Genomic DNA, 26,597 nt, shown 5'->3' with positions numbered 1-26,597 from the left:
GCATTAATATTATGTTACTCTAACATACGTTAAGTTCATTTGATTTGTTCCACTTTAGATGTACCATGTAATAAAGTAGTTTCTAGATATATATGAAATAATTCTGACAATAGTCATTTGTCGTTCTACTATGTAATATGTTTAATAAAATATTGAAAATAGAAGAAAATTATATTTAATATGAACTTATCTTGTTAAGCTTTTATGATGGTATGACGTCGTGATTTTATCAGTCGTGTACAGCTGTTTTATAATATTTGTATCTTCATTTTTCAATTATTTATACATCGTAAGCTCATAACTCGGAAATACAGAATAATATAAAAACTTTCCTTTTCGTCCATAATTGTTATATCTGTCTAGCAAAATTGAAAAATTAAATGAACTGAATGTATTTTAATAAAATATGATAGTATTATTCTAAAAACCAATGAATAATATTTTAGTTACTTTAGTTATATGTTAGTTAGATAGCAGAATTATTAAAACGAATAAGAGAAATACTACAATTTTACCCAAAGCACCGAAAAATCATATATTAAGGAAATATCTTTTATTGCCAATTATTAAAGGTAAGTTAATTTATGTTCATCCTCTTAAAATAAATTACAAGATAATGAGTAAGGTTAAATTGTCTTCTTAAGTCTATTTAAATCGAGTCTTAATTTACACATGCATAAAAATTTTGTTAGGTTAAAGAAAATTTCCAACGTTCTGTGATTTTTTTCTTATCGTTGAAGACATAATTTAACTTTCACTTTCTGATGTGTAGTTCAAACAACGGATGTAACAGGTGTCACCAGCACATACGTGTGAAAGTCTTTACTTACATTTCAATAAAAAAAGCAATATATTACAAATAAGCAATGGAATGTTCACAATTACAATTTGTAATCAATGAAAATTATAACAAAAGCCATAATGTTTATATACAATATGGTACTGCCGGTTTTAGAACAACGTAAGTATTTCAATCAATATGGAACATTATTTGAATATATTAATTCAATATTCTTTATGAATGTATTAATATGTTATTCTAGAGCAAACCTTCTTGGACATATTCTTTATAGAATGGGAATTTTAGCAGCTTTAAGATCTAAAGTTAAAAATGGTAATATAATAAAATTTTATTTTTTACATATTTCAACTTTCATATTAAATTTTAAAAGTTTCACCTTTTAATAGCTACAATTGGTTTAATGATAACTGCAAGTCACAATATTGGATCAGATAATGGAGCGAAGCTCGTAGACCCAGCTGGCGAAATGTTAGAAGCCTCTTGGGAACCCATTGCTACAAAATTAGCTAATATAGAAAATTCAAATTTGGTTTCTAATTTAGAAGAAATTATAAAAGAGCAAAATATTAATATGTCTATAACGGCAACTGTAATAATTGGTAGAGATACCAGAGAAAGTAGTCCAATGTTATTTGATGCTGCCGTAGCAGGAATTCAATCTATTCCAGGTGGAATAGTAAAGGATTTCGGAATAGTTACAACTCCTCAATTACATTACCTTGTTGCTTGTACAAACACTAATAACAAGTATGGTAATCCAACGTTACATGGCTATTATGAAAAATTATCAAAGTCATTTAAACATATAAGACAAGATAAGATCAATAATGGTCGCTATGTAGCAGAGTTGTCATTAGATGCTGCTAATGGCGTTGGTGCAATGGCTACAAAAGAATTTCAGAAGTATTTAGGAACAACTCTAAAAATTCATTTATACAATGATGGAAATGGGGAATTAAATTACATGGTATAATAATGTTTCATTTTTATAATCTAAGTTACTTCTGACACCTGTCAGTAAGCAAAAATCTTTTACAGTGTGGAGCTGATTACGTTAAAGTCAAACAAGTGCCACCTATAAATTTTAATCTTACTACTAATGTTAGATCTGTATCGATAGATGGGGATGCAGATAGAATAGTCTATTTTTACTTAGATGAAAATAATAAATTTCATCTTTTGGATGGTGATAGAATAGCAACACTTATTGCTGGATATTTCAAAGAACTCTTACAGGAATGCGGATTATCATTTAAATTTGGCTTGATACAGACAGCTTATGCTAATGGTGGTTCTACTAACTACATCTCAAATATACTGGTATAAGCGAATAATTAGTATTATCGTTAATTAATATTATTTTTTAAATGCCATTAATTACATTTTCCAGCAAATTCCAGTTGTATGTGCATCAACTGGTGTAAAACATTTACACAATGAAGCATTAAAATTTGATATAGGCGTATATTTTGAAGCAAATGGACATGGAACTGTATTGTTCAAGGATAATGTTATTGAAACGCTTAAAAATGCTATTACAGATCCCAAGTAAATTTTATTTAAACATACTTTGTTAGTAATAATATTTATTTATCATTTACTCAACATGTTATGATTTATTTAAAACTCTCAGATCGTCTACTTTTCAAAAATCTGCTGCTTCTACATTACTAAATGTAATTGATGTGATAAATCAAACAGTTGGCGATGCTCTTAGTGACATGTTATTAGTAGAAACTATTTTACATGCAAAGGGTTGGAGTATAATAGATTGGGAAAAGAGTTACGAAGATTTACCAAATAAACAATTAATAGTAAAAGTTAATGAAAAAAATCTTATAACAACAATTGATGCTGGAAGAAAGTGTGTAACACCAGAAGGATTACAAAACGAAATTGATAAAGTGGTATCACAATATAGGAAAGGTCGATCCTTTGTTAGGTATAACAAAATTTTGTTACATGTTGAACAGATATCAATTATTTACTATATTACTAATTAAGAAATGATTACAAACTTCCAGACCATCAGGAACTGAAGATGTAGTACGAGTATACGCAGAATGTGAAGATCCAAATGACCTCAACAAATTAATTACAGATGTAGCGTTGCTGGTCTACAGACGTGCAGGCGGAGTTGGACCTGAACCTCAGCTTTTATAACAAACATTTCTATAATGTTTCGAAGTTCGTTTTAAAATATAAGTCTGGCGCAAGTATTAAATAAAATGTATGAATAATCTTATTTTTTTAAAGAATACAAACAATCTTTAAATAAAATAATTAGATTCCATGTATTAAAACTTTATATAAGAGTGCTTATGTGTGCATGCATGTGTTACGTATTTTATAAAAACAAACATATGAGAAAAATTAATGTATGGCATAAAAGGATTTATTTCGTATATTTGCAAGAGGATAATAATAATGAAGGTTTCGAAAACTAATTTGAATTTAATTTATTACTTAAAAAATAAAATATCCCTTTTATTATGTTTCCAATTACCTTATTTTGAAATCAATATAAAATAAAAAAAATATGTAAAAAAAATACTACCTAAATCACAATTTAGTATTGTTTAGTCTAGATAAGATATAGCAATTGTGTTTATTGAACACCATTTGGTACAAAGAAACTTAATATTTGGTAATAAAAAAAAATATATTATCAAACGTTAAGTTTTTCCATATTAAACACTCTTCAATATAAAATCTTTCGCATTTCCATTAATATAGGAGAATTAAATATAAGTAACATATTAAATATGTTATATACACGTGAAGTAACATATTTTGGTTTACATTCTGTACATAGTTTATTTTACATAGTACAGTTATACTTTAGTTCGTAGTAGAAAACTATTCCAAATGTGCTTTTCCTTATATAACACAATTGTGAAATGAATTTATTATAATTCAAAAAGTATTAAATATTTGATACAAATTTCTTTCAGAAGGAAAATGTTTACAATTTGTCTTTGCATATCATCCGCAACTTCTATTAAATACACGTTCTTGTATTTGTATAAAGGATTTGTTATTACCCTTTTTATAAAGAAAACTTGTAACAGTTGCTAATTAATATTCAATAATATATGAGAATTAATTTCTTACATTGTGTGAAGGGATAAAGATATTATTAACGAAATTTAATGGGATATCAAAGTAATTTTTTTTGTAGAAATATTGGAGTAAAAAATAATGTTTCTTACACTTTAATGGTTACAAGTACAATCCATTTTTCTTCCTTTGATTCTTCTTCTTCTTCTGTCTTCCTTCAGGCGTTAAATCCACCAACCTGAGTATAGGAAGGTATAATAGGACTCATACTTCCAGTTTGAGTTCATCTCATAGTCCAGTTGTATCCTCATCCCGTTTGTAATCTATTAAAAAAATTATATTATTTGCTGCATATGGTTCAGGAATCGAGTATACAAATTGTGATAAAATCTTAAACCAAGTGAAGTTTGTTAATTCAATATATTACTAATTCACGTGAAAAATGTACTCGCAGGAATATAATTTGTTCTAATTCCATCTTGTCATTTGTCAAAAGTTGCAATAGTTTTAAAAGCAGGATTATTAAAAATATTTACTAATATTATTAACACCAGGAAACAGTTCAGAATCCGTATTTCCATTTAAATGGAAAAAAATAATAGTAACAATTAAAATATTTTACTGATAACGTTACTTAAGTTCATATGTAACACGTTGAAATTGTAAATAATATTATAGCAACGTGCATTATTGTATTACAATACTCACGTGCTATAATGTTATCTTACTCTGCATAAAAAATTGAATGTAAAATTTTGCTTTTAATTATGAAGTTATTAATTAACCACGTAAAAATCTTGATTCTGGAATCAAATCAAACGAAAATTGAAATACAGCATTATTTGAAGAAAACCAAATTGAACTTAAAAAATGCTGGTCTGATCTATCAAGAGATGGAATTAGAACTAACGCGTATTAAATGCTAAAAGCAATCGCTATCGCAGCATCATCGCAACGGTATTTTCACAATCGACGATCATAACGTTTCCGGTAGTTTTTACTACCGTCAATTTTAGTGTCCGCAATATTGTGATTGATATTTAGACACATTGTGTCTGTTTGTTTCTTCAGTTTGTTTATATATATATATAGTATATATATACATATATATCTGTGTGTATGTGTGTGTGTGTGTGTGTGTGTATATATCTTTTTTTTTTGTTGCTTAAACGGGCAAAGAGTAAAGGGCGCACGCGTTAAACATACCTTCTGTTTAAATTCAAAGCACCGCCAGCTTTGAGCGCAAACGCAATTTGTAGCACGTAATCCGCATATCGAAGCTTGCACTATTCACCAGAGTGTCGCATCTACGGGCCACACGCATAAGTTTCTTCAATAATCTGACGTTGATATGCCACCAGGATTCGAAGTGCGGTGCGCTTACGCGGGTTCGTCGCACAATTCAAGATTACGCTGTCTGAGTATAACACATGTAGATTCCATCAAACTCCAATCAACGTTCTACATCACATCTTGCTTTGTTTCGTTGTTTTAATGATTCTACTTTTTTTCCAAAATATAGTGTAAAAATAAGTATGATTTATTGACAAATTCTTACAGATATTTTTTCAGCTTTTAATTTGTTTAGGTCAAACATTATAAACGATAAATACACAAATTATATTCTGTTATAACAATTTCAAGCATTTAAAAGATAAAAGTAATTGCATAAGAATGAAAGAAGCAAGGCTTTTATCGTCTATAGAACAACAAAGTATTCTGCAATGCAGAACGTCTCCAAAATAATGATTATCTATACCACATTTACACGCGCGCTGATTATTCTTAGTTGGCTCGCTGGAAGACAGTAAAGCTCGAATCGAATGAGTCACATTTCACCTGATCTTGCGTTTAAACGACTTCGATGACCCCTTCTCTGTATAATAACTAATCAGCATCGTATGTTTCAACAGAGAGAAAATTTGAAAACAATGTCTTGCTTGGAGAGTATAAATCAAAGTGCGATCAGTGCAATCAATTTAGTGGATTGGATCTATAGAAAATTTTATGTACAAAGAAATCGCACATGAGGTATTGTTTAGAAAACTTTCAAAATATGTAGCCGAAAGAGTTGAAGACGTACTCGTTTTAGTTTTATTTTTCATTCTGTTAAGGTACATTGATAACTTCAGCAAACACGTTTTGTCGCTTTATTAATGAACATTTAAAACATTATCCAAGTTCTTACGTGTAAAAAAAGATTATACAGCATATTCTTCTTTTTTTTTTTTTGCTTAATAGCCTAAGTCACCATTGTTGTTGATCTAAATAATATTAACTTATAACGAAAGAATTAACTATACTAGGATGTGTGTAATTATTATGTGACTTAAGATAGATAAAAATTGATAATAATTCAACCCACACCGTATCAAGATGGGTTGTACCACTACGAGAGAGAAAGAGAGAGAAAAAAGAGAAAGAGAGAGAGTAAGAGAAAAAAAACATAGGAAATATCAGAGGAAAGAACTACGAATACAAATCGCACAAAAAAAATACCCACTATATCTTTGCTGGAAAAAAAATGAACAACACAGAAAATTCATTTTATGATACCATGTTACAATTCTTTATCTCAATTTCAATTTATGATCATCTTCTTGCTCTTCGAAGAATCTTTACTTGAGTATCAATTATTGATTATGTTACTCATTGATACTTCTCATTCTTACCGTACCTTAAGTTAGCGTTTAAACGTTAGATCTATCGTGTATCTATCATTATACATAGTATCGTATGTAATGGTATGGACTCTGTATGTCGGACGCAGGGCAGTTCCTAGGTATTCGATTCCGTAAGCGAACGACCACCACTAAACAGGCATTTTTTTAAAGGGAGCCTTTCGCATGCGCTTTAGTATTTGCTTTAGTACGCTTTTAGTACCTCGGTGGCATCGCGTCTGCCGGACCTGGGAAGCTAAAAGGTCAAAAAAATGAAAAATCGCACAATTAATTCCTCTTTGATCACCGCAAGCGGCGCAATAGGCTGGAAAGTATAAGATGTAACACTTGATATGCGCGAATTAAATTAGAAATTCTTTCTTTCTTCCGTCGATTATTTAATCCTGTCGCTGAAGATACTAAGGGAACCTAATCCCTTTTCATAGTATTTGTCGCAACGCATGGAACACACATTTATCGAATGATATAACTTCCAGACTTGGGTAAAATACTATGGCATCACAATACTTATTCTATAATAATACCCATTGGACGATACTATAAGATTAAGTATTGTATTATATCCACGCTGCATGTGTGATATAATAAAAACAAGTAATAATGTCCCTTATTGAGTAAACATTGTAAGTAATTCATGGATGAAACTTGAAGTCACTAAAAATTCAAGTGTCACGATTATTTTACGATCTTCATATCAGAGATATTTGTCACTTGAGATTGTAGTACAATGGGCTAGCACTAGCCGTATTATATTGATTGTTCCCAAGTCTGATAAGTTGTCACATGTTGAAAATCATTTTATCGCCGCATCCAAGGCATTTTTTACCATTGTCGCAAGAACGTATAGAAGACGATTTTAGTAGCCGTTAATATGTATTTTCGATCCACGATTCGCGTTTTCAATCATATTAAAGAAAAATTTCCGTTATAAACGTTGAAAACGTTTTTCTCCTTAGATTGTTTGAAACGGACGCAATAGAAATATCGCAACGCAATCGTAAGAAACCCGTGTCTCAGCTGTAGTTAGATAAATCTTGAAACAGAATACACACGTTTTCCCAGCATAACTATGTTTCAAGTAAAATAAAAATTGACCGCACGCATCTTGAAAACGTATGTGCTGCTTAGAGGCGCAGTGTGTCGTAACGCATGAAAACTTCGTTTATGATAAATCGCAACTAACTTCGATCACGTGGGCGCTCAATTCGTGAACTTTTACCGCAGAGTACACAAAAGAAGAGAGGTAGCATTTGATAAATGACTTTTCCTCAACGGTTGTAAATAAATAGTAATGATCATCGTATCTTTACTTTGTTACCAACATATTAACATATTCTTGTGCTTTGTTTTATTTAATTTATAACGAATAAAATGGTATCATTAAAATTCTTGCAATTTATATCAACATTGACCATCCCTTTTCATTAAGATCACATCCAGGTGGTTCCATTAAATTCTCGTTGCTCGTTAAAGACGCATTTCATATCCTGTACTTTGTACCTTTAACGACTGTTCAGTCTAGTTACAATATCAATTTCAGATAATTAATCTATTAAATAAAATATGGCAATCTACAAGAATGTGAAAAAAAGGAATAAAATGAGAGAATAAATGAACAAACTACCTCTGTTCTCTTTTACACTCAACATTAAAAAAGTTGCAGGGCGATTATTTTTATTTTTTCCGACAATAATAAATCATTTGTGTGTCGTTGCATATACAAGAATACGCCTTTTATAATCAAAGGATATACCCACCGTCGCGCTAAGTGTCACACCTTATACTTTTACAGAAAATGTTTAGCCTATATCAATCCGCAATAAAACGTGAGCACTGAGGTATTTCAGTGTTAGACCGAATAGAATACATTGCGCAAAAAGAGCGTGGTCGCATAATTAACGAACGATCATTCGCAGAAATTAATTATCGCTCTTCAACGCTGTGATGTCACTTTGGAAAACGCAGTCGTGTAAAGTGTAATATACGTAATGAAAACAAGAAAGAATAAGACTTACCGTCCACCACCGCGCGGGGGACCATAAGCATCTGGTCTGTCGTATCCCTCGGTATAACTATAAATAAAAGTAAACACATTTTTATTTTATTCGAATAATAGTATCAACAATAAATATGTAAATAGAGACCCATATTAAAAGTCAACCTTCTGAACCAAAAAATAATACAAACTTTCCTTAACTCATTGAAGTTCTTAATCTCACTACGATCTACAGTGAACATTGGCTAATTGCAACACTCAAAGGGACCGGAAGGTTGCAATTATGAAGAGGTAGAATCGAATCGGCCCTAAAAAACGAAGATTTTAACTTGGCGGACGTAGAAAAAGACAACGCGAGTAAAGAAAAAATGAATGAAACTTTCACCGTCGTGTTTGTTATGTTCTACTGATTAAAAGGACACCCAAATACGATAAAATTACGATCACAATTGCTTATATAATAAGCGATTAAAGTTACGGATATAGAAAAGGACTACGAATAGAAAAGAAAGAGACGTTGAAATCGCCGAGTTCGACGAAAGTCCGATCATGTTACACCATTCGACCGCGACCGGTTATCAAGCGCTATGGTGTATTAAAAGGAACCTGGTGGGGATATGGTAGGGATAACGATGTTACAATTATCCGATGTTCAATGTACTGATCATATTAGAGAATCTTAAAAAATAACAATTAAATGAAATGCTAGTATGGATATGAAATATTACATTATTATAGAGAATAATCGAAATATGACAATGTTATATAAACATGAATTTAACTTACCCTCCACCAACAGGCGGATATCCACCACTGGGGACGGCACTGCCGGGTCTTCTACTAAACATATCTGCTTGTGGTCCAGGACCAGTGCTGTAACTAGGTGCCCCAGTGCTGTAGCTAGGTCCAGTACTCATTGGCCTGTTAAATGGAGTCATATCATTAACAGGGGGACCATCCCTCCTGTCGTAGGCCATCGAAGCTGCCTGACTTACCCCCCCGGGCCCACCCATCATATCCCCAGGCCCGCCCGGATAACCCCTGTCATACACAATTGGGATACGTTAACTTATTTTCACTCTATCCTGGATAATGCACCAAAACTTTTGCTCAAATAATATTAATTTAAGATACATTGGTCTTAGATACATTAGATTAGTAGAAGCATCACAGGTTAGAATAAAAATGAAGTTTCAATTCGTAACTGTTTTCTTGAATTTTTAGGAAACGAAAACTTCTGTTCTTTTACGAAATACTTCTTTCAACACGTCCCCTGCCACTGTAGAAACACTGTCGACATGGCACGGGACGTCTCGTGTGCCCCACCCGTCGACATTGTTTCAATGTTGCTCGCGGATACACAGACGAATTACCGCACACACTTACAACTACAGAATAATCGATGCAGCTCTTTGACGGTCTTTAATGCCACTTCGATCTAATATCATATTACATTTTCTTTTGCGACATCAGAAATTCGCTATTATTGTTGGCAGAAGCTTGTGAATGTATTAGTAATTTACCTAAGAAAAGATAGAATCAATGGCTTATGGTAGTCCTTAAAATTTTCTGGATGGCAGCGAACGTGTTAAAGAAATTTATCAGGAGTTTTATTTTTGAGAAAAGTATACACGTTTCTTTGGTTTCGTAATACATGCTAACTTAAACCTTTACTACTAAAATTAGTTACTTCAAAAGATAAAACCAAATATGGTTTATTCGGGTGTATTAGTGAAAAGTGATCCGACGTCAAATCATAAAATTAAATCTAAAGCTGGGAAGTAAATAATATAAATTACTTTACCAGTGACTTTCATCATATCCTACATCTGAGTACCCTGTTCCATACCCAGTAGTGGCAACAGCGCCACCACCGTTTCTCATAGGTCCAGTTGCAGTTCGATCATAGTCATTTCTGGCTGTGTAATCAACTGTACGGTTTGCACCGAAATTATCAGTACGTCCATAATCCATAGGACCTGGTGCACCACGATTAAAATCTCCAGTCATTCCACCTCCAACTACTGCAAATCGAATAGATTAAATTTTGATATGTAACAAAATTATACCTTCTTATGTGTTATTTTTTTTTTTTAATTTGCGAGAAATTTATTTAAGGATACTTACCACATGGATTACCATAATCTGTTCTAGCTCCAAAATCTGCAGCGCGGGTATAGTCTGCAGTGCGACCATAATCGGCGGTGGCGGTTGGCCCATATCCTCCGACGGCTCCGGTTGCTGGTCCATATCCTCCTCCCATTCCAGGCGCTGTAGAAGTGTATCCCATTGCCGCGCTTCCCACGTTTTGTCCATACGCTCCACGATCGGTGTACCCAGTTCCGAAGTCTGCTCCACGTCCACTAAAGTCTCCAGCGCCACGATTGTAATCGGTGTACCCCGTTGCGACGCCACCTGCAGCAGATCCATCGTAACCAACGAGTTGGATCGGAAGAACTGTAAAGCATGCCGAGATAATCAGTTGGTCTTTTAGTCTGCATTAAAAACATGTATTATTTTAATTCACTACTTCCTCATTGTGATCAATTGGTTTTCGTGAATTGAAAAATAAAGTGCAATAAATATATGTTCTAATAAATTTAATAAATACAAAATTCACATAAAAGTATAAGGAACAATGAGAAAGTAGTTCGATCGAAATGAAAATGATGTACGTATGTTTACTGACCTCTTCTATCATTGTATGGTCCAGGACGAGCGTCTCTACCACCGTCTCGTCCTCCTCTACCACCTCTCATTGGTCCACCTCTTCTGTCTCCATCCCTGCGTCCTCCTCCTCCCCCTCGTGATTTGCCAGTTGACTGTTCCACATTGATTGTCGCCCCTTTGAAGTTGGAATTGTGAAGAGCTTTGATCGCTGCCGCTGCGTCTTCCTCTCGGGCCATGTGGACAAACCCATACCGATTCATGACATCGCATTCCGTTACTTCGCCAAAACGTAAAAATAATTGTCGCAACTCATCGTTGCGACAATTCTCTGGTAACCGACCCACAAATATTTTTGTTTTTCTCTGGAAAATTTAAATGTGTAGTTAGTCATATTTCTTTACGATATTTATGTATGTAATATATAGTACATATAAGTAGTTAAAGATGACACTATTCAAATAAAAAAATATTGTATAATTGTTTGTACCCCTAAAATCGACCATACTTTTGTACATCGAAAGTATGGTGTCTGTTTGAGATTTAATCTTGCTCAAATGATATTATGGAATTACAAAAATCATACAATAATGATAATGTAATATTATTGAGCTTGTTAATTTGAAGATTATTTAATACTACTAAAGTATATAAATAAACTTAAGAATTATACGTTACATACCTATGCTTACATTTTTTGTTAAATACATAAAATATTATATACAATGCATAAATAATGAAATTATTAACAGATGCAAGATAATAAATACAATTTACTATTAGCATTGTTCTTACCGGTTGATTAGACGAAACCATTTTCTGAAAATAGAAAAACGTTAGAATCATTATTCCTTATTTATCGTAATTTTAGTATTAAATAATTTTATTTCTATATTAATATCTAATCTAAATATCTTATAGTATAGTATTTGCACAAATATTACATAAATTTTTTTCATTTAGTACTCAATTTATATTTTTGGTAAAAAGATTTTAAATATATATACAACTGTAAATATTTGATATAAAATCAAAGCAGCAATAAAAGAAAAATGTAATTTCCAATTTAATATCAGAACATTAATATGTTACAAAGTTTAAAAATGATGAAAAGGCACATATACGAAAAAACTTAAGTAATAATTTATGTTTCTTTAAATATTACTCTTTTATTATTCTCAAATATATATAAAAAAAAAAATAAAAAATTATTTACACATATAGTAGAAATATAAAATAGAATTTCAAATAGTTACAGAATCTCCTTGAATACTTATTAAAAATAAATACCCATGGAAGAAATGGCTACATAGAAGTATAATATGCATTTCCTTGAGACTTCCTGAAATGGAGAAACTATAGCACTTCAAGAATATTAATAACAAATAAGGTTCATACAACGCTAATTAATTTTATTGTAAGAACAAACGCCTTACACAATAAACAAAATAATTATAAAAATTTCTTGAAGTAAAATAGAAAAGCTCCTTAAAACTAATCCTAAAAAGTTATAAATCTTATATAGAAAATAAATTAATAGAAAAAATTGTTTAAAAACCTGTTCGGTGTCCATTTTCCGGGAAACGCAAAAGACGCTTATATATTTTTCAAGGCCACGAAAGTTATCAGATTTTTGTTCACTTAAATTAAAAACAAAAAAAGAACAATTTTGTATTGTACAAGTAAATATACTTATTAATATTATCACGAGGTATATATTAATATTTCAAGCACTAAATTTCGAAGGTATGATACTATGAAGCGAAGTATACAACGCAAAAGATGTCTAAAAACAACCGGCCCTTGGCGTGCCCTAGTAACTGATGATACGCGAGTCGCTTTGTAATTTGAACTTTAAGTTTCTTTGTGACCTTTTTCACTATCAAATATTTTACTAGGAAATTATAGTGATACTTACATGTTGTTGCGACGTTTTGGCGAAATGAAATTAAAGTAAAAAGAGAAGAAACTTTCGTGACGCTAACAGCGAAACGAGGTACGAAATGGCGTCAACGACTTCCACCTTGAACACTTTTGACGGAAAACGATAAGGTTCGTGTTCCGTGTTACCACTTTTAACGGAATAATGAAAAAGTCACTAGAGAACTTGTATAACAAGGCATGTTTTCATAGTGTTTATACACATATTCTCTATTTAAATATGTAATTATTATATAAACTAGTCTATTATTTTAATTAATAAAATTATTTGAAAATTAATAAAAATTATTAACAATTGTTATTTATTCATTTCTTTTATCAGAAAGACTACTTATCCCTAACCCAGAGATGACTAACTGCTTCTCCTTATGCTAGTGATTTTCGATCATCATTCCCCCACTACCTTTATTCTAGGAGCTGCCTGAGATTGGTTGCGAGCAGTTGTATGAATTGTTAATCAAACAGGTAAAAGTAGGTATGGAGAGGGCAACTCTTCGTGAGGGGAAAATCACTATGGAACTCTTGAACTTTCAGTTCCACACATCTGATTTCAAATTTACATTGTAAATAAATGTTTACTCCTATGTGCTTATTAACTAATTAAAATACAACAATAGTCTACATATGAAAGTTTATGTAAAATTTTATGAGAATTTATATTTACTATTAGATATTTTAATAAAAATTCGATTTACTTAAGATTTAACCGGTTAGAGGTTAAAAATGAAATACAAACATTTCAACTGAAATTATGTTACATCTAATATTATTATAAGTACATATATATAACAATAAATATTTTAAAATTTCTTTTATAATCGTGAAATTTTTTAATAAATATTAAAACGGTGTTATGAAGAGAAAAATGAATTTTGTATTATCGACACGATTGTTTAGTTCCAATACTTCCAGTTCTATTAAAAAGAGTTCAAAGTTAATCAGAAATGAATTTTTGGATTATTTTCAAGAAAGTTTGGGACATACTTTTATCCGATCAAGTCCTGTTACACCACTCAATGATGATTCAATTGCATTTGTTAATGCCGGCATGAATCAAGTATTTTTGAGTTTTATAAAAACTTATAAATTGATTAATTTATGTCAATAATAATTTGTTTACATATATTTTTTTTAGTTTAAGGGAATTTTTTTGAACCATTATGATCCACCTATGATGAAAGTTACAAATTCTCAGAAATGTATTAGAATTAGTGGAAAGCACAATGATCTAAATATTGTTGGAAATGATACGTATCATCATACATTTTTTGAAATGTTAGGGAATTGGTCTTTTGGAGATTATTTTAAGGTATTTATTCCTCTTTGAGATGTTAAAACAAGAAATGTAAATAAAAATTTTAATTTATAGAAAGAAGCATGCATTTATGCTTGGGATCTATTGACAAAGCATTATGGAATTAAGAAAAACTCTTTATACGTAACATATTTTGGTGGAAGTGAACAGCTAGGATTAGAACCAGATTTAGAGTGTAAAGACATTTGGTTAAATATTGGTGTTGCCAAAGATAGAATTTTGCCATTTGGTATACAAGATAATTTTTGGGAAATGGGTATTTGTGGGCCTTGTGGACCTTGTACAGAAATACATATAGACCATAAAAAACAAGAATTAAATCAATCCATGCGAGTCAATAAAGGCTATTCAGATCTCACAGAATTATGGAACATAGTTTTTATACAATATGAACGGTATGCAGAAAGTAATTAAGATATAGATAATTATTATTATGATAAATTACTAAAAGTTAATTATTAATTTTACACTAATTTATATTAGATTAACAGATGGTACAATAATACCTCTACAAAAGCATCATGTGGATACTGGTATGGGATTTGAAAGATTAGTTGCATTATTACAGGAAAAAAATTCAAATTATGACACAGATCTTTTCCAACCACTTTTCAAAAGTATTGAGATATACACAAAAGCGCCAGCTTATACAGGACAATTTTCTAATGATCACAATAGTATTGATAGTGGATATAGGATATTAGCAGATCATAGTAGAATGATTACTGTTGCTTTAGCAGATGGAACAATACCAGAGGAAAAGTAAATAGCTTTAATCATTAAATATAATTATTATTATAGAGTATTATACAAAATAACATTTTCAGTAAGAAACTTAGAAAAATAATAAGAAAAGCTATTGATATAGGTGAGAAGGTATTTAAGAAAGAAAAGATACTTTCAGAACTTTCATATACTGTAGCAGAGAATTTGGGCGATGTTTATCCAGAATTACAGACGAATCTTAAAAAGGTAATATGATTATACTACTATATATAATTTATTATGTTTAGGAATAAAGGAACATAATTAATTTAGGTACAAAAAATAATAGAATTTGAAGAAGAGTTATTTGAAAAATTAAGGAAAACGTCTGGAAAAGAATGGAAGAAAATCACTGAAATGAGACCTGAATTATCATTAGTTACTGATTGGACAGCTCCTGGTTTACTACATGGATATAAATATCTGCAAAGTATAGTTCAAGATTTGTAGGTATTAAATAATAATTATTTTTAAAAGCATTTTGTTTAAATGTTTTGTTAACTTCATAGGAAAGCAACTAGAACATTACCAGGGCATGTGGCTTTTAAGTTGTATGACACATATGGTTTAAGCAATGAAACAGTAGCTGAACTTGCAGACATTGAATCTTTACATTTTGACAAAAAAGATTTCCAAAATCACTTACAAAATGTTAAATATCAATCAAAATATGGACTACATAAAAGTAATAACATAATTATACAGAAATTCGTAAAATTATTGCAACAAAATTGTGTACCTAAAACTGATGACACATTTAAATATGAATATGTTTGGGTTGGAAATAATTACCAGTTTCCTACAATTAAAAGTAAAATTATAGGAATGATCGTAAATGGTAAAAATTATTCATTAAAATTCATTAATTACTAAACATGAAAATACATACATTTCATTTATTTTAGATAATTTAATATTGGACAATAAGAATAATATTACAAGTGAAGACATTAAGTTGAATGAAGAAGATGAAATTGGAATTCTATTGGATAAAACATTGTGTTATTCAGTTGAAGGTGGACAAGGATCAGATTATGGGACTATTTGTATAAATGGTTTAATTTTCCATACAAATAATGTGCAAAAATTTGCAAATTATGTTATACATTTTGGCAAATTTGCATGCAGCAATTTAAAGTAAGTTTTCAGTTCGATTTTCTAGTGATTATGGCAAATTTTTTTCATAAAAAAACATATAGCACATAAATAAAGTACTCTTCCATTTAGAAACTTAAATGAAAAGATAAAAATTGGAGACAATTGTACAGTATCCATCAATTCTAATCATAGAAAAGGATTAATGCAACATCATACCGCTGCACATTTGTTGAATGTAATTATGAAGCAAATTTTACCTGTTGCTTACCCACGCAGTTCTTCAGTTCTTTCACATTTTTTAAGATTTCAATTTAATTCTTTTGGAGAAAAACTCTCCGTTGAGCAATTAAAAATAATTGAAATATTTATAAATAATGTTATAGAGGCTAATGTTTTTGTTAAAACAAAAATATTAAATTTTTCTGAGTTATTGGCAGAGAACTTCGTAACACTAACGCCAGGAACCATTTATCCTTACACAAATATTCGACTTGTGGAAATCGATACTTCTAACTTAAGATCAAAGTAAGTATTTCCAAATATATAAATATTTAATTCATTATTTTGTATACATTTATATACATACCTTCTTAAAATAAGTGATATTAAAAACTTCATTTAGGGAAGCATGTTGTGGCACACATGTACATAAAACTGGAATATTGGAACACTTTTGTTTGCTAGATTACGATCAAAAAGCAACGACAAACTTTACTGTTAAGGGAGTTGTAGGATCATTTGCTAGATCTGCTAGAATGGCAGGTGAGAATGTACAAAGGAAAATTTTGAAGTTAAAACATAAATTGAAAAATGAGAAGATTGAATATGACACATTTAAATCAATTAGTGAGGAAATAAAAAATGAAATAAATAATGTTAGTAAAAAAAGGCCAATACCATATCTTGTTAAAATTGAATGTTTGAAGCAAATAAAAGATTTAGATAAGGATGCTTTGATACAAGCAAAAGAAGCAGAAATGTAAGTATTACAATCTATAACTATGTACAAAATGTAATTAAAAAACTAATTAAAATTTTTTTATAATTTATCATATTTGTAATTTTTAAAGGTCTGCTTTAACTTTGAATATCAAAGGTACAAATTCAGATTCCTATATCGTTCACTGCTTGCAACAAAATCCTATGTATTTATCACTTCATGAAATTATATCTTTCTATTCAAATATTCCCATAATGATTATTTTATATCACAATGACACAATAAAAGCACGCTGTTCTGTGCCCCAGGTATTCAATATAATACTGAATTTTAACTTGAGGTTTAAATATTTACATATGTTAATAACAACTATTCATTATAGGAAATTATATGTGACACTTTTAATGCACGAGCATGGATAAAAGTAGTTATTGAAATTTTCAATGCAGAATATGGTTCAATCAGAGGCTCTAATCCATTATTGGTTGCTAGTATGAAATCAACAAATGTGCCAAAACTCTCTTCAGAATCTTTAGTGCTTAATGCAGTTAGTGCAGCTAAAAATTTTGCATTTACAAATATAAAAAACATATAAATATATTTATTATAAAATTGTAAAAATAAATTAATAAAATGCAATATATTATTTTCTTATTAATTTTTTTTAAAATACATAATTATACCCATTTAACAATTCTATTATTTTGTATTTTCTATATTATTTTTATGGAATAGTCTAAGGGCATTCCATTGTGCTGAATGAAGTAGTATATGTGGTCTTTTCGTCTTCATATAATTTACTGCTTCTTCAGGAGACCACTGATTTTTCTATAAAAGATTAATCGTTAATTTTTTTCTCATACATAGTACTTAAAATTATTCGTTGAACTAACCATCATTAAATAACAGCCTACTAATGTTGCGCTACGCGTTCTTCCGGCTTTACAATGAACATAAACACTTCCAGTATAAAGGTCATTTGTATTAGCAGAATCAGATTGATCTAATTCACTTGACATACTACAAAATTTATTAATGAAATTAACGCCACATATTAATTTCTCTTGAGAAGGTGATTGAAAAATATCTGTTGTTGATAATTGCAAAAATTTTACATTATGTTCCTGCCACTCCTAAAAAGTTTTATATTATTATTTTATGCATACATATTATTTTTGAGAAGTAAAAAAATACTCTACTTAATATTTCATATTAAATGTTACTTTTAATAAATTACATATACCTTTTCAGTATTTGAAAATAATTTTAATTCGTAGTCTTCGTTCATCGAAATAACTCCCGCAATATTTTCTTCGGTTATTAACTGAAATTTTTAATAACGTATTTGTTTGATAGTTTTAATTTGTATGCAGAAATATATTTTCGCTAATAACGTTTTTCAAATCATTATTGTTAATTTAAAAATATTTTCTAACTAATTCGCGACATAAATATACGTACCTGTTTAGTCATTCCACGAAATGGTAAAGCGCCTAATATAACGGTTTCATCAATTCTGTCGTACCATTTTCTCGACGAAACTTTTTCCATCAGTACATTATAAAATAATGTTGGATAAAATGTTAATCTTGCGAACATTTCTTCTAAATTTGTAATATATTAATAAGTATTATTAATTTGTTTAGGTTCCGAAGAATTCGCGCATATAGTTATTTAAACAATTCAATTTAGCGATATCTCAAACATTCGCGTTATTAAATCACTATTAAGTGCAAAATAAAATAAAATTTTTTAAGTTTTACTTCTCGATATATACGAAGGATGATACTGACCCACTATTGGAGAAAGTAATGATGCTAAGTAAAAGTAACAGTACTTCTGTTACATGTATATTGGAGGGACCATTTATATATCAACAGGAACTTACAACGCTCGGTTTTAATGAAGGAAAATAATTTTAATGTTGTATGTATCAGTTTATACTTTCGTATTTAATTAATAATTGATTAAATGATTACATGTTAATTATAAATATGCTGTAATATATTTTATACTGTAATAATAAGTTAATTTTTGTGTAATTAATTTTATACAGATACATTAAATATATTGTAGGTTTATATTCATGTATATTACATCAGTATAGTTATACAATATCAAATTATTTTCCTGACTTATTACAGAATATGTTTACATTTCTACAAGATTTCTTGATTCATGTAATAAATCTTCATCTAAACAATAACTTCCTAACTCGCCTTTTCTAAATAAATGAATAAAATACTCTGCTGCAAATTTGAGATCTGGTTTAACTATATAATTTCCATCATAATTCTTAATCTTTAAAGTTTTTTTCAGTTTTGCTGCTATAAAAGTAAGAACATATAATATATCATCACTAGGAGTTGGTAGATCTAATTTAGTTACATATTCATAATACTTTTGTTGATTGAACCAAAATAATAAGTAATCTGCAAGTACTTCATGTCCTACTAAATGATCTTGCATACAACCAACTAATGCTAACTTTAGACCAGAATAAAGATCCTTCACTGTAGGAGTTAAAATTCCAGGAGTATCTAAGACATAGATATCTGGATTTTCTGATACTTTTACACGTGTTGATACGGATTTTGTAATACCAGCTACATCGCCTATTTGTAATGCTTTCTTTTTATGAAGGTTATTATTTCTTAGACGATTGATAAGTGAAGATTTTCCTACATTTGGAACTCCAATAATCATTATTGCAAAAGACTTTTCTTCTGCTCTATTATAACGATTTGACTCTTTAATTAATGTTTGTGCCAATGGTAACAATTGTTTAACTCCTTCGCAACGTTCATCTTTAAAATTAGTAAATAGTACATTTGATAATCCTTGATCTCTTAATTCAGCTATTATAGGATTTCTAAACTTCACGTTTGTTAGATCAACTTTGTTTAACACAAAAATATGGGGTTTTATCCCAGTCAAAGTTTTACTATAGTCTGCATAATGCCCAGAAATTGGCACCCTAGCATCATGAACTTCAATTATACAATCTACATTCTTTAATTGTTGTTGCATTTTTTTTAATCCCTTGTTCATATGTCCAGGATACCACGTTAAATGTTTTTTATTAGCTATTTGAAATGTATCACGAAATTCTGGAATAACATTACCTCCTGCGGCCATCATTTTGAAACGTTTTATAACCTTCATTGACGTCATTTTCTTGATATATTTCTGCAATAATATTTCTGACATAAATTAGTCTAAATTAGTCACTAATTACATATTACAATTAATTTCTACTAGTTTCACCTGTTTAAATGAAGTATTTTGAAGATTATTTTTTAATTAACCTTAGATCTTTTATGCTATTAATGTCATCTTTTATAGGTAAAGGAAATATATAATGATTACAAAAAGTATGAATACGTTTGGATATTAGGCATACTGAACTATAATTATTGTTCAAATAGTATTTATGCGATAGCATTCATTGAATAGTGCTATGAACTGCTACTAATGATAGTAACTAGACGTGCTACATTTTTTAAACCAGCTGTGAAGTTTGTAATCTGCAAAACAAAATCGAAAAATATAAACAGTAGACATTTTCATGCATCAATTACATGAATATAAAATCTTTACTTTTTTATTTTAATATTACAAGATTTATAGTGAATTTGTTTTTGTAATATAAATGACATGAAATTTTGCGAATTTTCAAATATGCATAGTAAACAAAGTAGGTAATACAATAAATTATTTTATTAAACAAGCATTAATTAGGTAAGTCGACAAAAAAGAACTAAAATTGATGATTAAATAGAAAAAAATTGAACAAAAAAAGAGAAACTAGTATCTCTGTTATTACCTTTTTAGTTAAGGAGAGGGTTGAAATGTGTTAAGTAATTTATTGAATAATTTATCGGAAGTACAATTTATTTTAAAAGTACTTTTGACTTCTTTATACAGTTGTATCCTCTCGTTATTTCACACTATCTTTTCAGGAAATTTCTATTACAATTATTTCATACCATTCAGATGTTCGAAATAAAGTAGAAATATTTTGATTATCAATATATAACAGATTTTCTCGTAAGTTGATATATACTTTTCAAATCAAATTTTAGCTAATTTTAAATTATTTTCTCTACTTAATTTGCAATACACTAATGGTAAGAACTTTTATTTAAGATAGAAATACACTTACGTAATATTATTTCATTAAGGAGCATAACTTGTTACATTTAATTTAAAACTTCATAAAATCATTTTTCATTTAAAAGTCTAAATATTGAAACATAAAAAAATTATGGATGAAAAGACTTATAAAGAATATAAACGAAGAATTCGTGAAGCTGTAGCTACAATCGATAATAAGCCTCCAAAGTTCGAAATATCCTATTACTATAAAAAACATCATTTAATTCTTGATGCAAATCGAATAAAAGAATTAGATAGAGAAAATATGGAATTGTTGAAAAGGATGAGCATAATTAGTCGTAGTGGAGTAAGTACCTATAAAATATTTGTTTCATTAATAAAAAAAATATAAAAATTTAGAATTAAACTCTATTTCATATTAATTTTACATACTTCCGGTGATTTAAAATTTTATTTATTTATATTCGATTTTTTTGTTTAACGATAACTGATATGAAAATAAAATAAGATAATCTCTTAAAACCGAATTATTACAATAAAGTTAACAATATCTCTTTATATACGAATTATAGTACTAATAACTATTTGTAATATTATTTATCAAAGGGAAAGGTTGACTGTTGGATGACATGTACTAAATATACATCTAGATTAGAAAATCAAGAAGCTAAAAACAAAATGATTATGAAATTAAATAAATCTTTATTAAAAAATATTTACAATGTTAGGAGTAACTATCCTACAGGAGAATTTATAAAAAATTGGAAAGCAACGAAAAAGAAAGTAGCTCGGGATAAAAGGTAAATTATCCATTTTTAATATAAAAATTAAAAAAATGTTTATATGTATATAGGAATATCCTTCATTCAGATTTGCTCAAGAATTTCAAGCTCAAATTGCAGTGCCTCATGTAAATAAAGATCATTGCATGGTCAAAGATTTATCATTAATGAAAGAACTAAATGCTTCTATTCGAACTAGATGCTTTTTCGAAATAGAAATTCAGAATAACAAGCAAAAGTTAGGAACCATACAATTAGAGCTCTATGACGATGTTGTTCCACAAACATGTGCAAACTTCATTGAACTATGTCGTGGGACAAAACATGGATTTTCATATAAGTAAACACATTTGTAATAATAAATTTTGTAAACTTCATAAAAGATACTAATAATATTTTAAAATTGATAGTTTATAAAAAAGTAAAGTATTTCTTGCTTAACACACAGGAGCACACCATTTCACCGTATAGTTTCGGGTTATTGGTGTCAAGGTGGTGATGTGACAAAGTTCAATGGAAGTGGCGGAATTTCCGTTTTTGATAATACATTTGAAAATGAAAATTTTAATTTATGTCATGCAGGTCCAGGAATATTGTCCATGTGTAATGATGGGAATAAAAGTGATTCTAAATTCAATCTTACTTTTAGACGTTTAGAAACAATGGATGGAAAACATGTAGTCTTTGGAAAAGTTATTTCTGGATTTTCAAATATTTATAAAGTAATTATTTCTTAGTATTTTGTAAATTCATTAACGCGACATTTCGTTAGCCTTGATAGTTACATAATCTTTCCTATTATTCAGATCGAAGAGTTTGGTACAAAGACAGGAAAACCTATTAAAACAATAATTATTTCTAACTGTGGTATAGTATCAAGAAAACACAACTGGTATCCTGTAGAAGAAAAGTATATGTATAAATAAAATTTCTAGAAAATTTTAATAACGTAAATTGTGGTATCCCTCTTTGAACATAAAGTGTCTGATACTTTTCTTCCATTAAATAATATTTTAACTACATATTTTCATAACAGAACATTGTTCATAACATTGCAATTTACATAATATATGAAAATACAATCTATTAATTATACATATATATTATTATTACGATACAGTTTATATAACAAATATAGCATTGAATTTATAAAATTGTGTACAAAATGCAACCATGCAATTTCTATCATAAAAATATATTAATATTACAATTAACCTAGATTTTTCTTAAAAATGTAAACATTTCACTGGGGTGTAGCTTTTTATACATAAAGACATTATATAACAAATATATTTTTACACATGTAGTCTAAGTCAAGAATTAAGTTTAGCAATTGAAGATGTGTAGAATAAGGCACTTTGACTTTTAAATAATTTTGCAGTTATATAAAGAAAGATGACTATTAGTTCAAACAAGCTAACTCCCACAATATGTGTACCAACATTTCCTCTGTAACAATTACTTAACAGATTAAAGTATAAAATACAAATACATGAAATAATATAAAAAAATATTAGCAATTAACATTGGTGTGTTGAATGTTACTTTTCTCTGCATTAAATAGCTTAGATAAGTATTCTGATATCTTTTTCTTTAAGCTGGTATTCTTTTCGGATTTAAATCGTACATACGGCGCATACGCTTTTTCAATTCCTGTGGAAATTTGTCATAACATTTTTTACATGCTGGTTTTAAATCAAATTCAAAGAATTTGGTTTTTTGATTCATTTTCTGATCGCAAAATGCACACGCAAAATGATGAACACACCATGCTTTATTTAAAGCTGTAAAAACTGAAACATAAAATTAAAACAGAAAAAGATTATTTTAATCAAGGTTTTCAATTAGAAGAATTTATAATTATTATTAAAAATATTACGACACAAAAAGTTTTATTGTATATTCAGATAATATACATACCATCGCCTGCTATTACTTGATTGCAGACAAAACACAAATTCCCAAACAGTTGATGATAATGAGTTTCACAGTAAGCGAGACCTTTTTTTTCATAATGTCTGTGACCTAAAAATGGTTTTTCACACTTTGCACAGACAAAGTGCTCAACATGCCAGTGTTTACCTAAAGCAGTGACTACACGTTCTTCAATTGGACGTCTACATGCTCCACAAATTGGAATTCCCATTTTATCATGACATCTCAAACAATATAGTTCATTCTAAATAATATAATTTCCATTATATATTAAAAGAATTAGTATTTAAAAATTATATAATGTAATAAATACATACCATTTCATTGGCTGCATAACCTGGTCTAGAATTTACTTCTCTAGCATCAGAATTCAGCTCTATACCACAAGCTGTACAATTAAAATGATAAGGATGATATAATTCTCCACGGAAACGTAAAGGTTTATCATCAATTACGCCACTAAAAATTCATTATTAAATATTGGTTATGCAAATAAAATAAAAATATATTGCATGAAAAATATACAAACACATACTGGCACTGATGGCAAATATATTTTCCAAATGCCCCTGCTTTGACACGGGCATTACAAGCATGACACAAAGCTCTACCTTGACACTTAATAAATCCTGCATCCGCTAATTCACCATTACATTGTTCACAACGAAAACATCCTGGATGCCAATTAGCATTCATAGCTTTTATTACACGACCAATAACAAATTCTCCTATAATTTAATTGAATAAATTTATCTACATAGAAAATTAAATATCTACATAGAATGTGTGGTATTTGATTAAATAAATTTTCTTACATACCACATTTCTCACAACAAGGGGCGAACAAAACATGAAAATCGTGTTCACAATATTTATACCCTTCGAATTCATAAAATATTCCATCAGGAAATGGTCGGAAACATTGTGCACATCTAATGAAATGAAAAATTTAAAAAAACAAATGTTTTATTTAACTGCATTATATATAATAGCAAATAAAATAATATTTAATGAATCTTACACAAAACATTGAGGGTGCCATAATTCTCCATGTGAATTAACAATTTTTTCATGTGCAACAAAACCTTCTCTGCATCGTGAACAAAACATATGATCTAAAGACATTTCTGTAACACTTCAATAAAGTACATATTTTTATTATTAATTATAATTTTTTTAATATTTTATGAATAAATCAAATATATGTTTCAGTTGCAATTATTCCTAACTTTAACATTATTTCATTTGGTGCTTTATATATGTATTGTTTAATAAATTACACAGATTAATAGTTTTGTCAATAATAATAATAATTTTATTTTTACGTAGAAGCTATCACATGTCACCGGTTATTATTCCGTAATTAAATGTGGAAGTGAAACAATCTAAATAAACTTCAATGTACTTTATTTATACATAATGAATTGAAATGAAACTTTGGACACATCTTTTACGTAACATTTAATATTTTGCTTTTGCAATATTCTATATTGCTCTACATTTCAAAAATTGCAATAGTTAATGCAAGTGCAAATACAAGTTAATTCGTGATCGATCAACAACATTTGGAAATGAAAACACGAGTTAACTCGTGAGCAGTCAACAATGTCAAAATAATCAAGTCAATACAAATTTCAGTGTATGTGAAAATGAATGATTTTCCCACCATTTACGTCAATAAAATGAATTACTGTGAATAAGTTTTTGATTTTTCTAAATAATGCTTGTTTTTCTTTTTTGTGACATTCGAGTACTGCGCCATTTGATCTAATTATATTAACGAAATACAAGAAACATGATTTTAAATATTTGATAATAACGGATTTAAAATTAAATACCTGTAAACGATTTTTTGACGGTGGAAGAGATATCCTATAACAGTATGTTTCACAAGAAAAATAATTGTGCTTACCCTGGCATTCTTTTAATGGTAAGGAAGAGCTAATTAAATCTCTCGATTTTTATTAGCAGTTGTTACTTTATCTTTCAAATGTTCAAATAATTTTTAACACTATGCATTATAAATTAATTACCAAAATACCTAATCGTTTAATTAACTGAAAGATACTGGTATGTAACGTTAACAATAGTTCGACTTTTTTCTTTAAATCAAATTTTTATATAAAAAAGATTTTTGCATTTTCACAAGTACGAGTCTATGTTCATGTAAAAGATGATCCAATGTAAATTTAGAATAAAAATTACGTCAGCGAATAACGCACCACCTTTCCTGCTTTAACCACTACGCTTAAATGTAGCGACCAATCAAATGCTAGAAATGCAGAATTACCTTTTCAGAAATAAATCCATAAACATGAAAATCAATTTAGAGTGGAAACTAATAACTATTTAATAGTACACTGCACTTATGTAAATAAAATATTTTAATTGATAAAACATCTACCTATATTATTGATTTTTTGTAGTATGCATATAAAAACAAAAATATACAAAGTATAACCACTTACATAAATTATTTTCACGTTTAGTATTTTC

The 26,597-nt window shown here is 29.1% G+C and overlaps 6 protein-coding genes across 21 annotated transcripts; 3 read left to right on the top strand and 3 right to left on the bottom strand.

Moving 5' to 3' along the window:
* The first annotated feature begins 29 nt into the window (after nt 1-29).
* On the top strand, nt 30-2,972 carry nst (phosphoglucomutase 3-like protein nst). The gene is made up of 8 exons (XM_031991161.2): nt 30-572; nt 773-961; nt 1,044-1,114; nt 1,189-1,769; nt 1,841-2,122; nt 2,193-2,350; nt 2,436-2,744; nt 2,827-2,972. The coding sequence occupies exons 2-8, from the start codon at nt 867-869 to the stop codon at nt 2,963-2,965; spliced, it is 1,635 nt and encodes a 544-aa protein (XP_031847021.1). The 5' UTR covers nt 30-572; nt 773-866; the 3' UTR covers nt 2,966-2,972.
* Nucleotides 2,825-13,286, bottom strand: LOC116433237 (uncharacterized). Of its 7 annotated transcripts, none has more exons than XM_076367158.1 (9): nt 13,125-13,286; nt 12,765-12,846; nt 12,002-12,025; nt 11,229-11,571; nt 10,667-10,996; nt 10,344-10,563; nt 9,326-9,580; nt 8,559-8,615; nt 2,825-4,185 (listed from the first exon to the last, which is right to left on the bottom strand). In XM_076367158.1, the coding sequence occupies exons 2-9, from the start codon at nt 12,777-12,779 to the stop codon at nt 4,170-4,172; spliced, it is 1,260 nt and encodes a 419-aa protein (XP_076223273.1). In that variant the 5' UTR covers nt 12,780-12,846; nt 13,125-13,286; the 3' UTR covers nt 2,825-4,169. The 7 variants fall into 7 exon arrangements, with proteins under 7 accessions (XP_076223273.1, XP_076223271.1, XP_076223276.1 ...); XM_076367156.1 differs by lacking the exon at nt 2,825-4,185 and adding an exon at nt 5,934-6,778; XM_076367161.1 differs by lacking the exon at nt 2,825-4,185 and adding an exon at nt 5,934-6,778 and having other exon boundaries at nt 9,326-9,460.
* A 316-nt stretch (nt 13,287-13,602) lies between these two features.
* AlaRS-m (alanine--tRNA ligase, mitochondrial) lies at nt 13,603-17,919 on the top strand. Of its 3 annotated transcripts, XM_031991091.2 has the most exons (13): nt 13,606-13,710; nt 14,116-14,204; nt 14,283-14,456; nt 14,517-14,857; nt 14,946-15,224; nt 15,290-15,434; nt 15,501-15,673; nt 15,737-16,065; nt 16,133-16,364; nt 16,455-16,850; nt 16,948-17,304; nt 17,396-17,573; nt 17,648-17,919. In XM_031991091.2, exons 2-13 carry the CDS (start codon nt 14,196-14,198, stop codon nt 17,858-17,860), a joined length of 2,826 nt encoding a protein of 941 aa, XP_031846951.1. In that variant the 5' UTR covers nt 13,606-13,710; nt 14,116-14,195; the 3' UTR covers nt 17,861-17,919. The 3 variants fall into 3 exon arrangements, with proteins under 3 accessions (XP_031846950.1, XP_031846951.1, XP_031846952.1); XM_031991090.2 differs by having other exon boundaries at nt 13,603-14,204; XM_031991092.2 differs by lacking the exon at nt 14,116-14,204 and having other exon boundaries at nt 13,618-13,710.
* On the bottom strand, nt 17,909-20,620 carry PTPMT1 (protein tyrosine phosphatase, mitochondrial 1). 2 transcript variants are annotated; one of them, XM_031991111.2, is made up of 6 exons: nt 20,533-20,620; nt 20,391-20,454; nt 18,727-18,869; nt 18,509-18,589; nt 18,159-18,398; nt 17,909-18,093 (listed from the first exon to the last, which is right to left on the bottom strand). In XM_031991111.2, the coding sequence occupies exons 2-6, from the start codon at nt 20,437-20,439 to the stop codon at nt 17,965-17,967; spliced, it is 642 nt and encodes a 213-aa protein (XP_031846971.1). In that variant the 5' UTR covers nt 20,440-20,454; nt 20,533-20,620; the 3' UTR covers nt 17,909-17,964. The 2 variants fall into 2 exon arrangements, with proteins under 2 accessions (XP_031846971.1, XP_031846973.1); XM_031991113.2 differs by having other exon boundaries at nt 18,727-18,866.
* On the bottom strand, nt 20,391-26,381 carry stck (LIM zinc finger domain containing stck). 7 transcript variants are annotated; one of them, XM_031991103.2, is made up of 9 exons: nt 26,324-26,381; nt 25,123-25,236; nt 24,921-25,033; nt 24,637-24,829; nt 24,419-24,560; nt 24,087-24,345; nt 21,431-23,959; nt 20,533-20,792; nt 20,391-20,454 (listed from the first exon to the last, which is right to left on the bottom strand). In XM_031991103.2, the coding sequence occupies exons 2-7, from the start codon at nt 25,224-25,226 to the stop codon at nt 23,760-23,762; spliced, it is 1,011 nt and encodes a 336-aa protein (XP_031846963.1). In that variant the 5' UTR covers nt 25,227-25,236; nt 26,324-26,381; the 3' UTR covers nt 20,391-20,454; nt 20,533-20,792; nt 21,431-23,759. The 7 variants fall into 7 exon arrangements, with proteins under 7 accessions (XP_031846963.1, XP_031846966.1, XP_031846962.1 ...); XM_031991106.2 differs by having other exon boundaries at nt 26,307-26,327; XM_031991102.2 differs by lacking the exon at nt 26,324-26,381 and adding an exon at nt 25,940-26,300.
* Nucleotides 21,533-23,130, top strand: LOC116433226 (uncharacterized). Its single transcript, XM_031991099.2, has 5 exons — nt 21,533-21,730; nt 21,991-22,184; nt 22,255-22,506; nt 22,615-22,888; nt 22,973-23,130. The coding sequence occupies exons 1-5, from the start codon at nt 21,533-21,535 to the stop codon at nt 23,090-23,092; spliced, it is 1,038 nt and encodes a 345-aa protein (XP_031846959.1). The 3' UTR covers nt 23,093-23,130.
* Nucleotides 26,382-26,597: the final 216 nt, after the last annotated feature.

This window comes from Nomia melanderi, chromosome 4 (assembly GCF_051020985.1).
Source record: "Nomia melanderi isolate GNS246 chromosome 4, iyNomMela1, whole genome shotgun sequence".
NCBI lineage: Eukaryota > Metazoa > Arthropoda > Insecta > Hymenoptera > Halictidae > Nomia > Nomia melanderi.
Note: the sequence above shows the minus strand (reverse complement) of the source record. Positions and strands in the feature narration are given on the sequence as shown.

Bases quoted from the DNA above. Each gene is read 5' to 3' on its own strand.
- LOC116433226 (XM_031991099.2), top strand. From the start codon at position 21,533: ATGGATGAAAAGACTTATAAAGAATATAAACGAAGAATTCGTGAAGCT. The intron at 21,731-21,990 runs GTAAGTACCTAT...TATTTATCAAAG, and splicing joins GCATAATTAGTCGTAGTGGA to GGAAAGGTTGACTGTTGGAT. The intron at 22,507-22,614 runs GTAAACACATTT...CTTAACACACAG, and splicing joins AAACATGGATTTTCATATAA to GAGCACACCATTTCACCGTA.
- AlaRS-m (XM_031991090.2), top strand. From the start codon at position 14,001: ATGAAGAGAAAAATGAATTTTGTATTATCGACACGATTGTTTAGTTCC. The intron at 15,225-15,289 runs GTAAATAGCTTT...TAACATTTTCAG, and splicing joins GGAACAATACCAGAGGAAAA to TAAGAAACTTAGAAAAATAA. The intron at 16,365-16,454 runs GTAAGTTTTCAG...TCTTCCATTTAG, and splicing joins TTTGCATGCAGCAATTTAAA to AAACTTAAATGAAAAGATAA.
- nst (XM_031991161.2), top strand. From the start codon at position 867: ATGGAATGTTCACAATTACAATTTGTAATCAATGAAAATTATAACAAA. The intron at 1,115-1,188 runs GTAATATAATAA...ACCTTTTAATAG, and splicing joins AAGATCTAAAGTTAAAAATG to CTACAATTGGTTTAATGATA. The intron at 1,770-1,840 runs GTATAATAATGT...AATCTTTTACAG, and splicing joins ATGGGGAATTAAATTACATG to TGTGGAGCTGATTACGTTAA.
- LOC116433237 (XM_076367156.1), bottom strand. The intron at 9,581-10,343 runs GTAAAGTAATTT...TGTGTATGACAG, and splicing joins GGATATGATGAAAGTCACTG to GGGTTATCCGGGCGGGCCTG. The intron at 6,779-8,558 runs GTAAGTCTTATT...TTGACCTTTTAG, and splicing joins CCCCCGCGCGGTGGTGGACG to CTTCCCAGGTCCGGCAGACG.
- stck (XM_076367154.1), bottom strand. The intron at 24,830-24,920 runs GTATGTAAGAAA...ATTAAATTATAG, and splicing joins CCCTTGTTGTGAGAAATGTG to GAGAATTTGTTATTGGTCGT. The intron at 24,346-24,418 runs GTATGTATTTAT...TATATTATTTAG, and splicing joins GTTATGCAGCCAATGAAATG to AATGAACTATATTGTTTGAG.
- PTPMT1 (XM_031991111.2), bottom strand. From the start codon at position 20,439: ATGACGTCAATGAAGGTTATAAAACGTTTCAAAATGATGGCCGCAGGA. The intron at 18,590-18,726 runs GTACGTATATTT...TAAAAATTTCAG, and splicing joins TTCGTGGAATGACTAAACAG to TTAATAACCGAAGAAAATAT. The intron at 18,094-18,158 runs GTTAGTTCAACG...AATCTTTTATAG, and splicing joins TAGGCTGTTATTTAATGATG to AAAAATCAGTGGTCTCCTGA.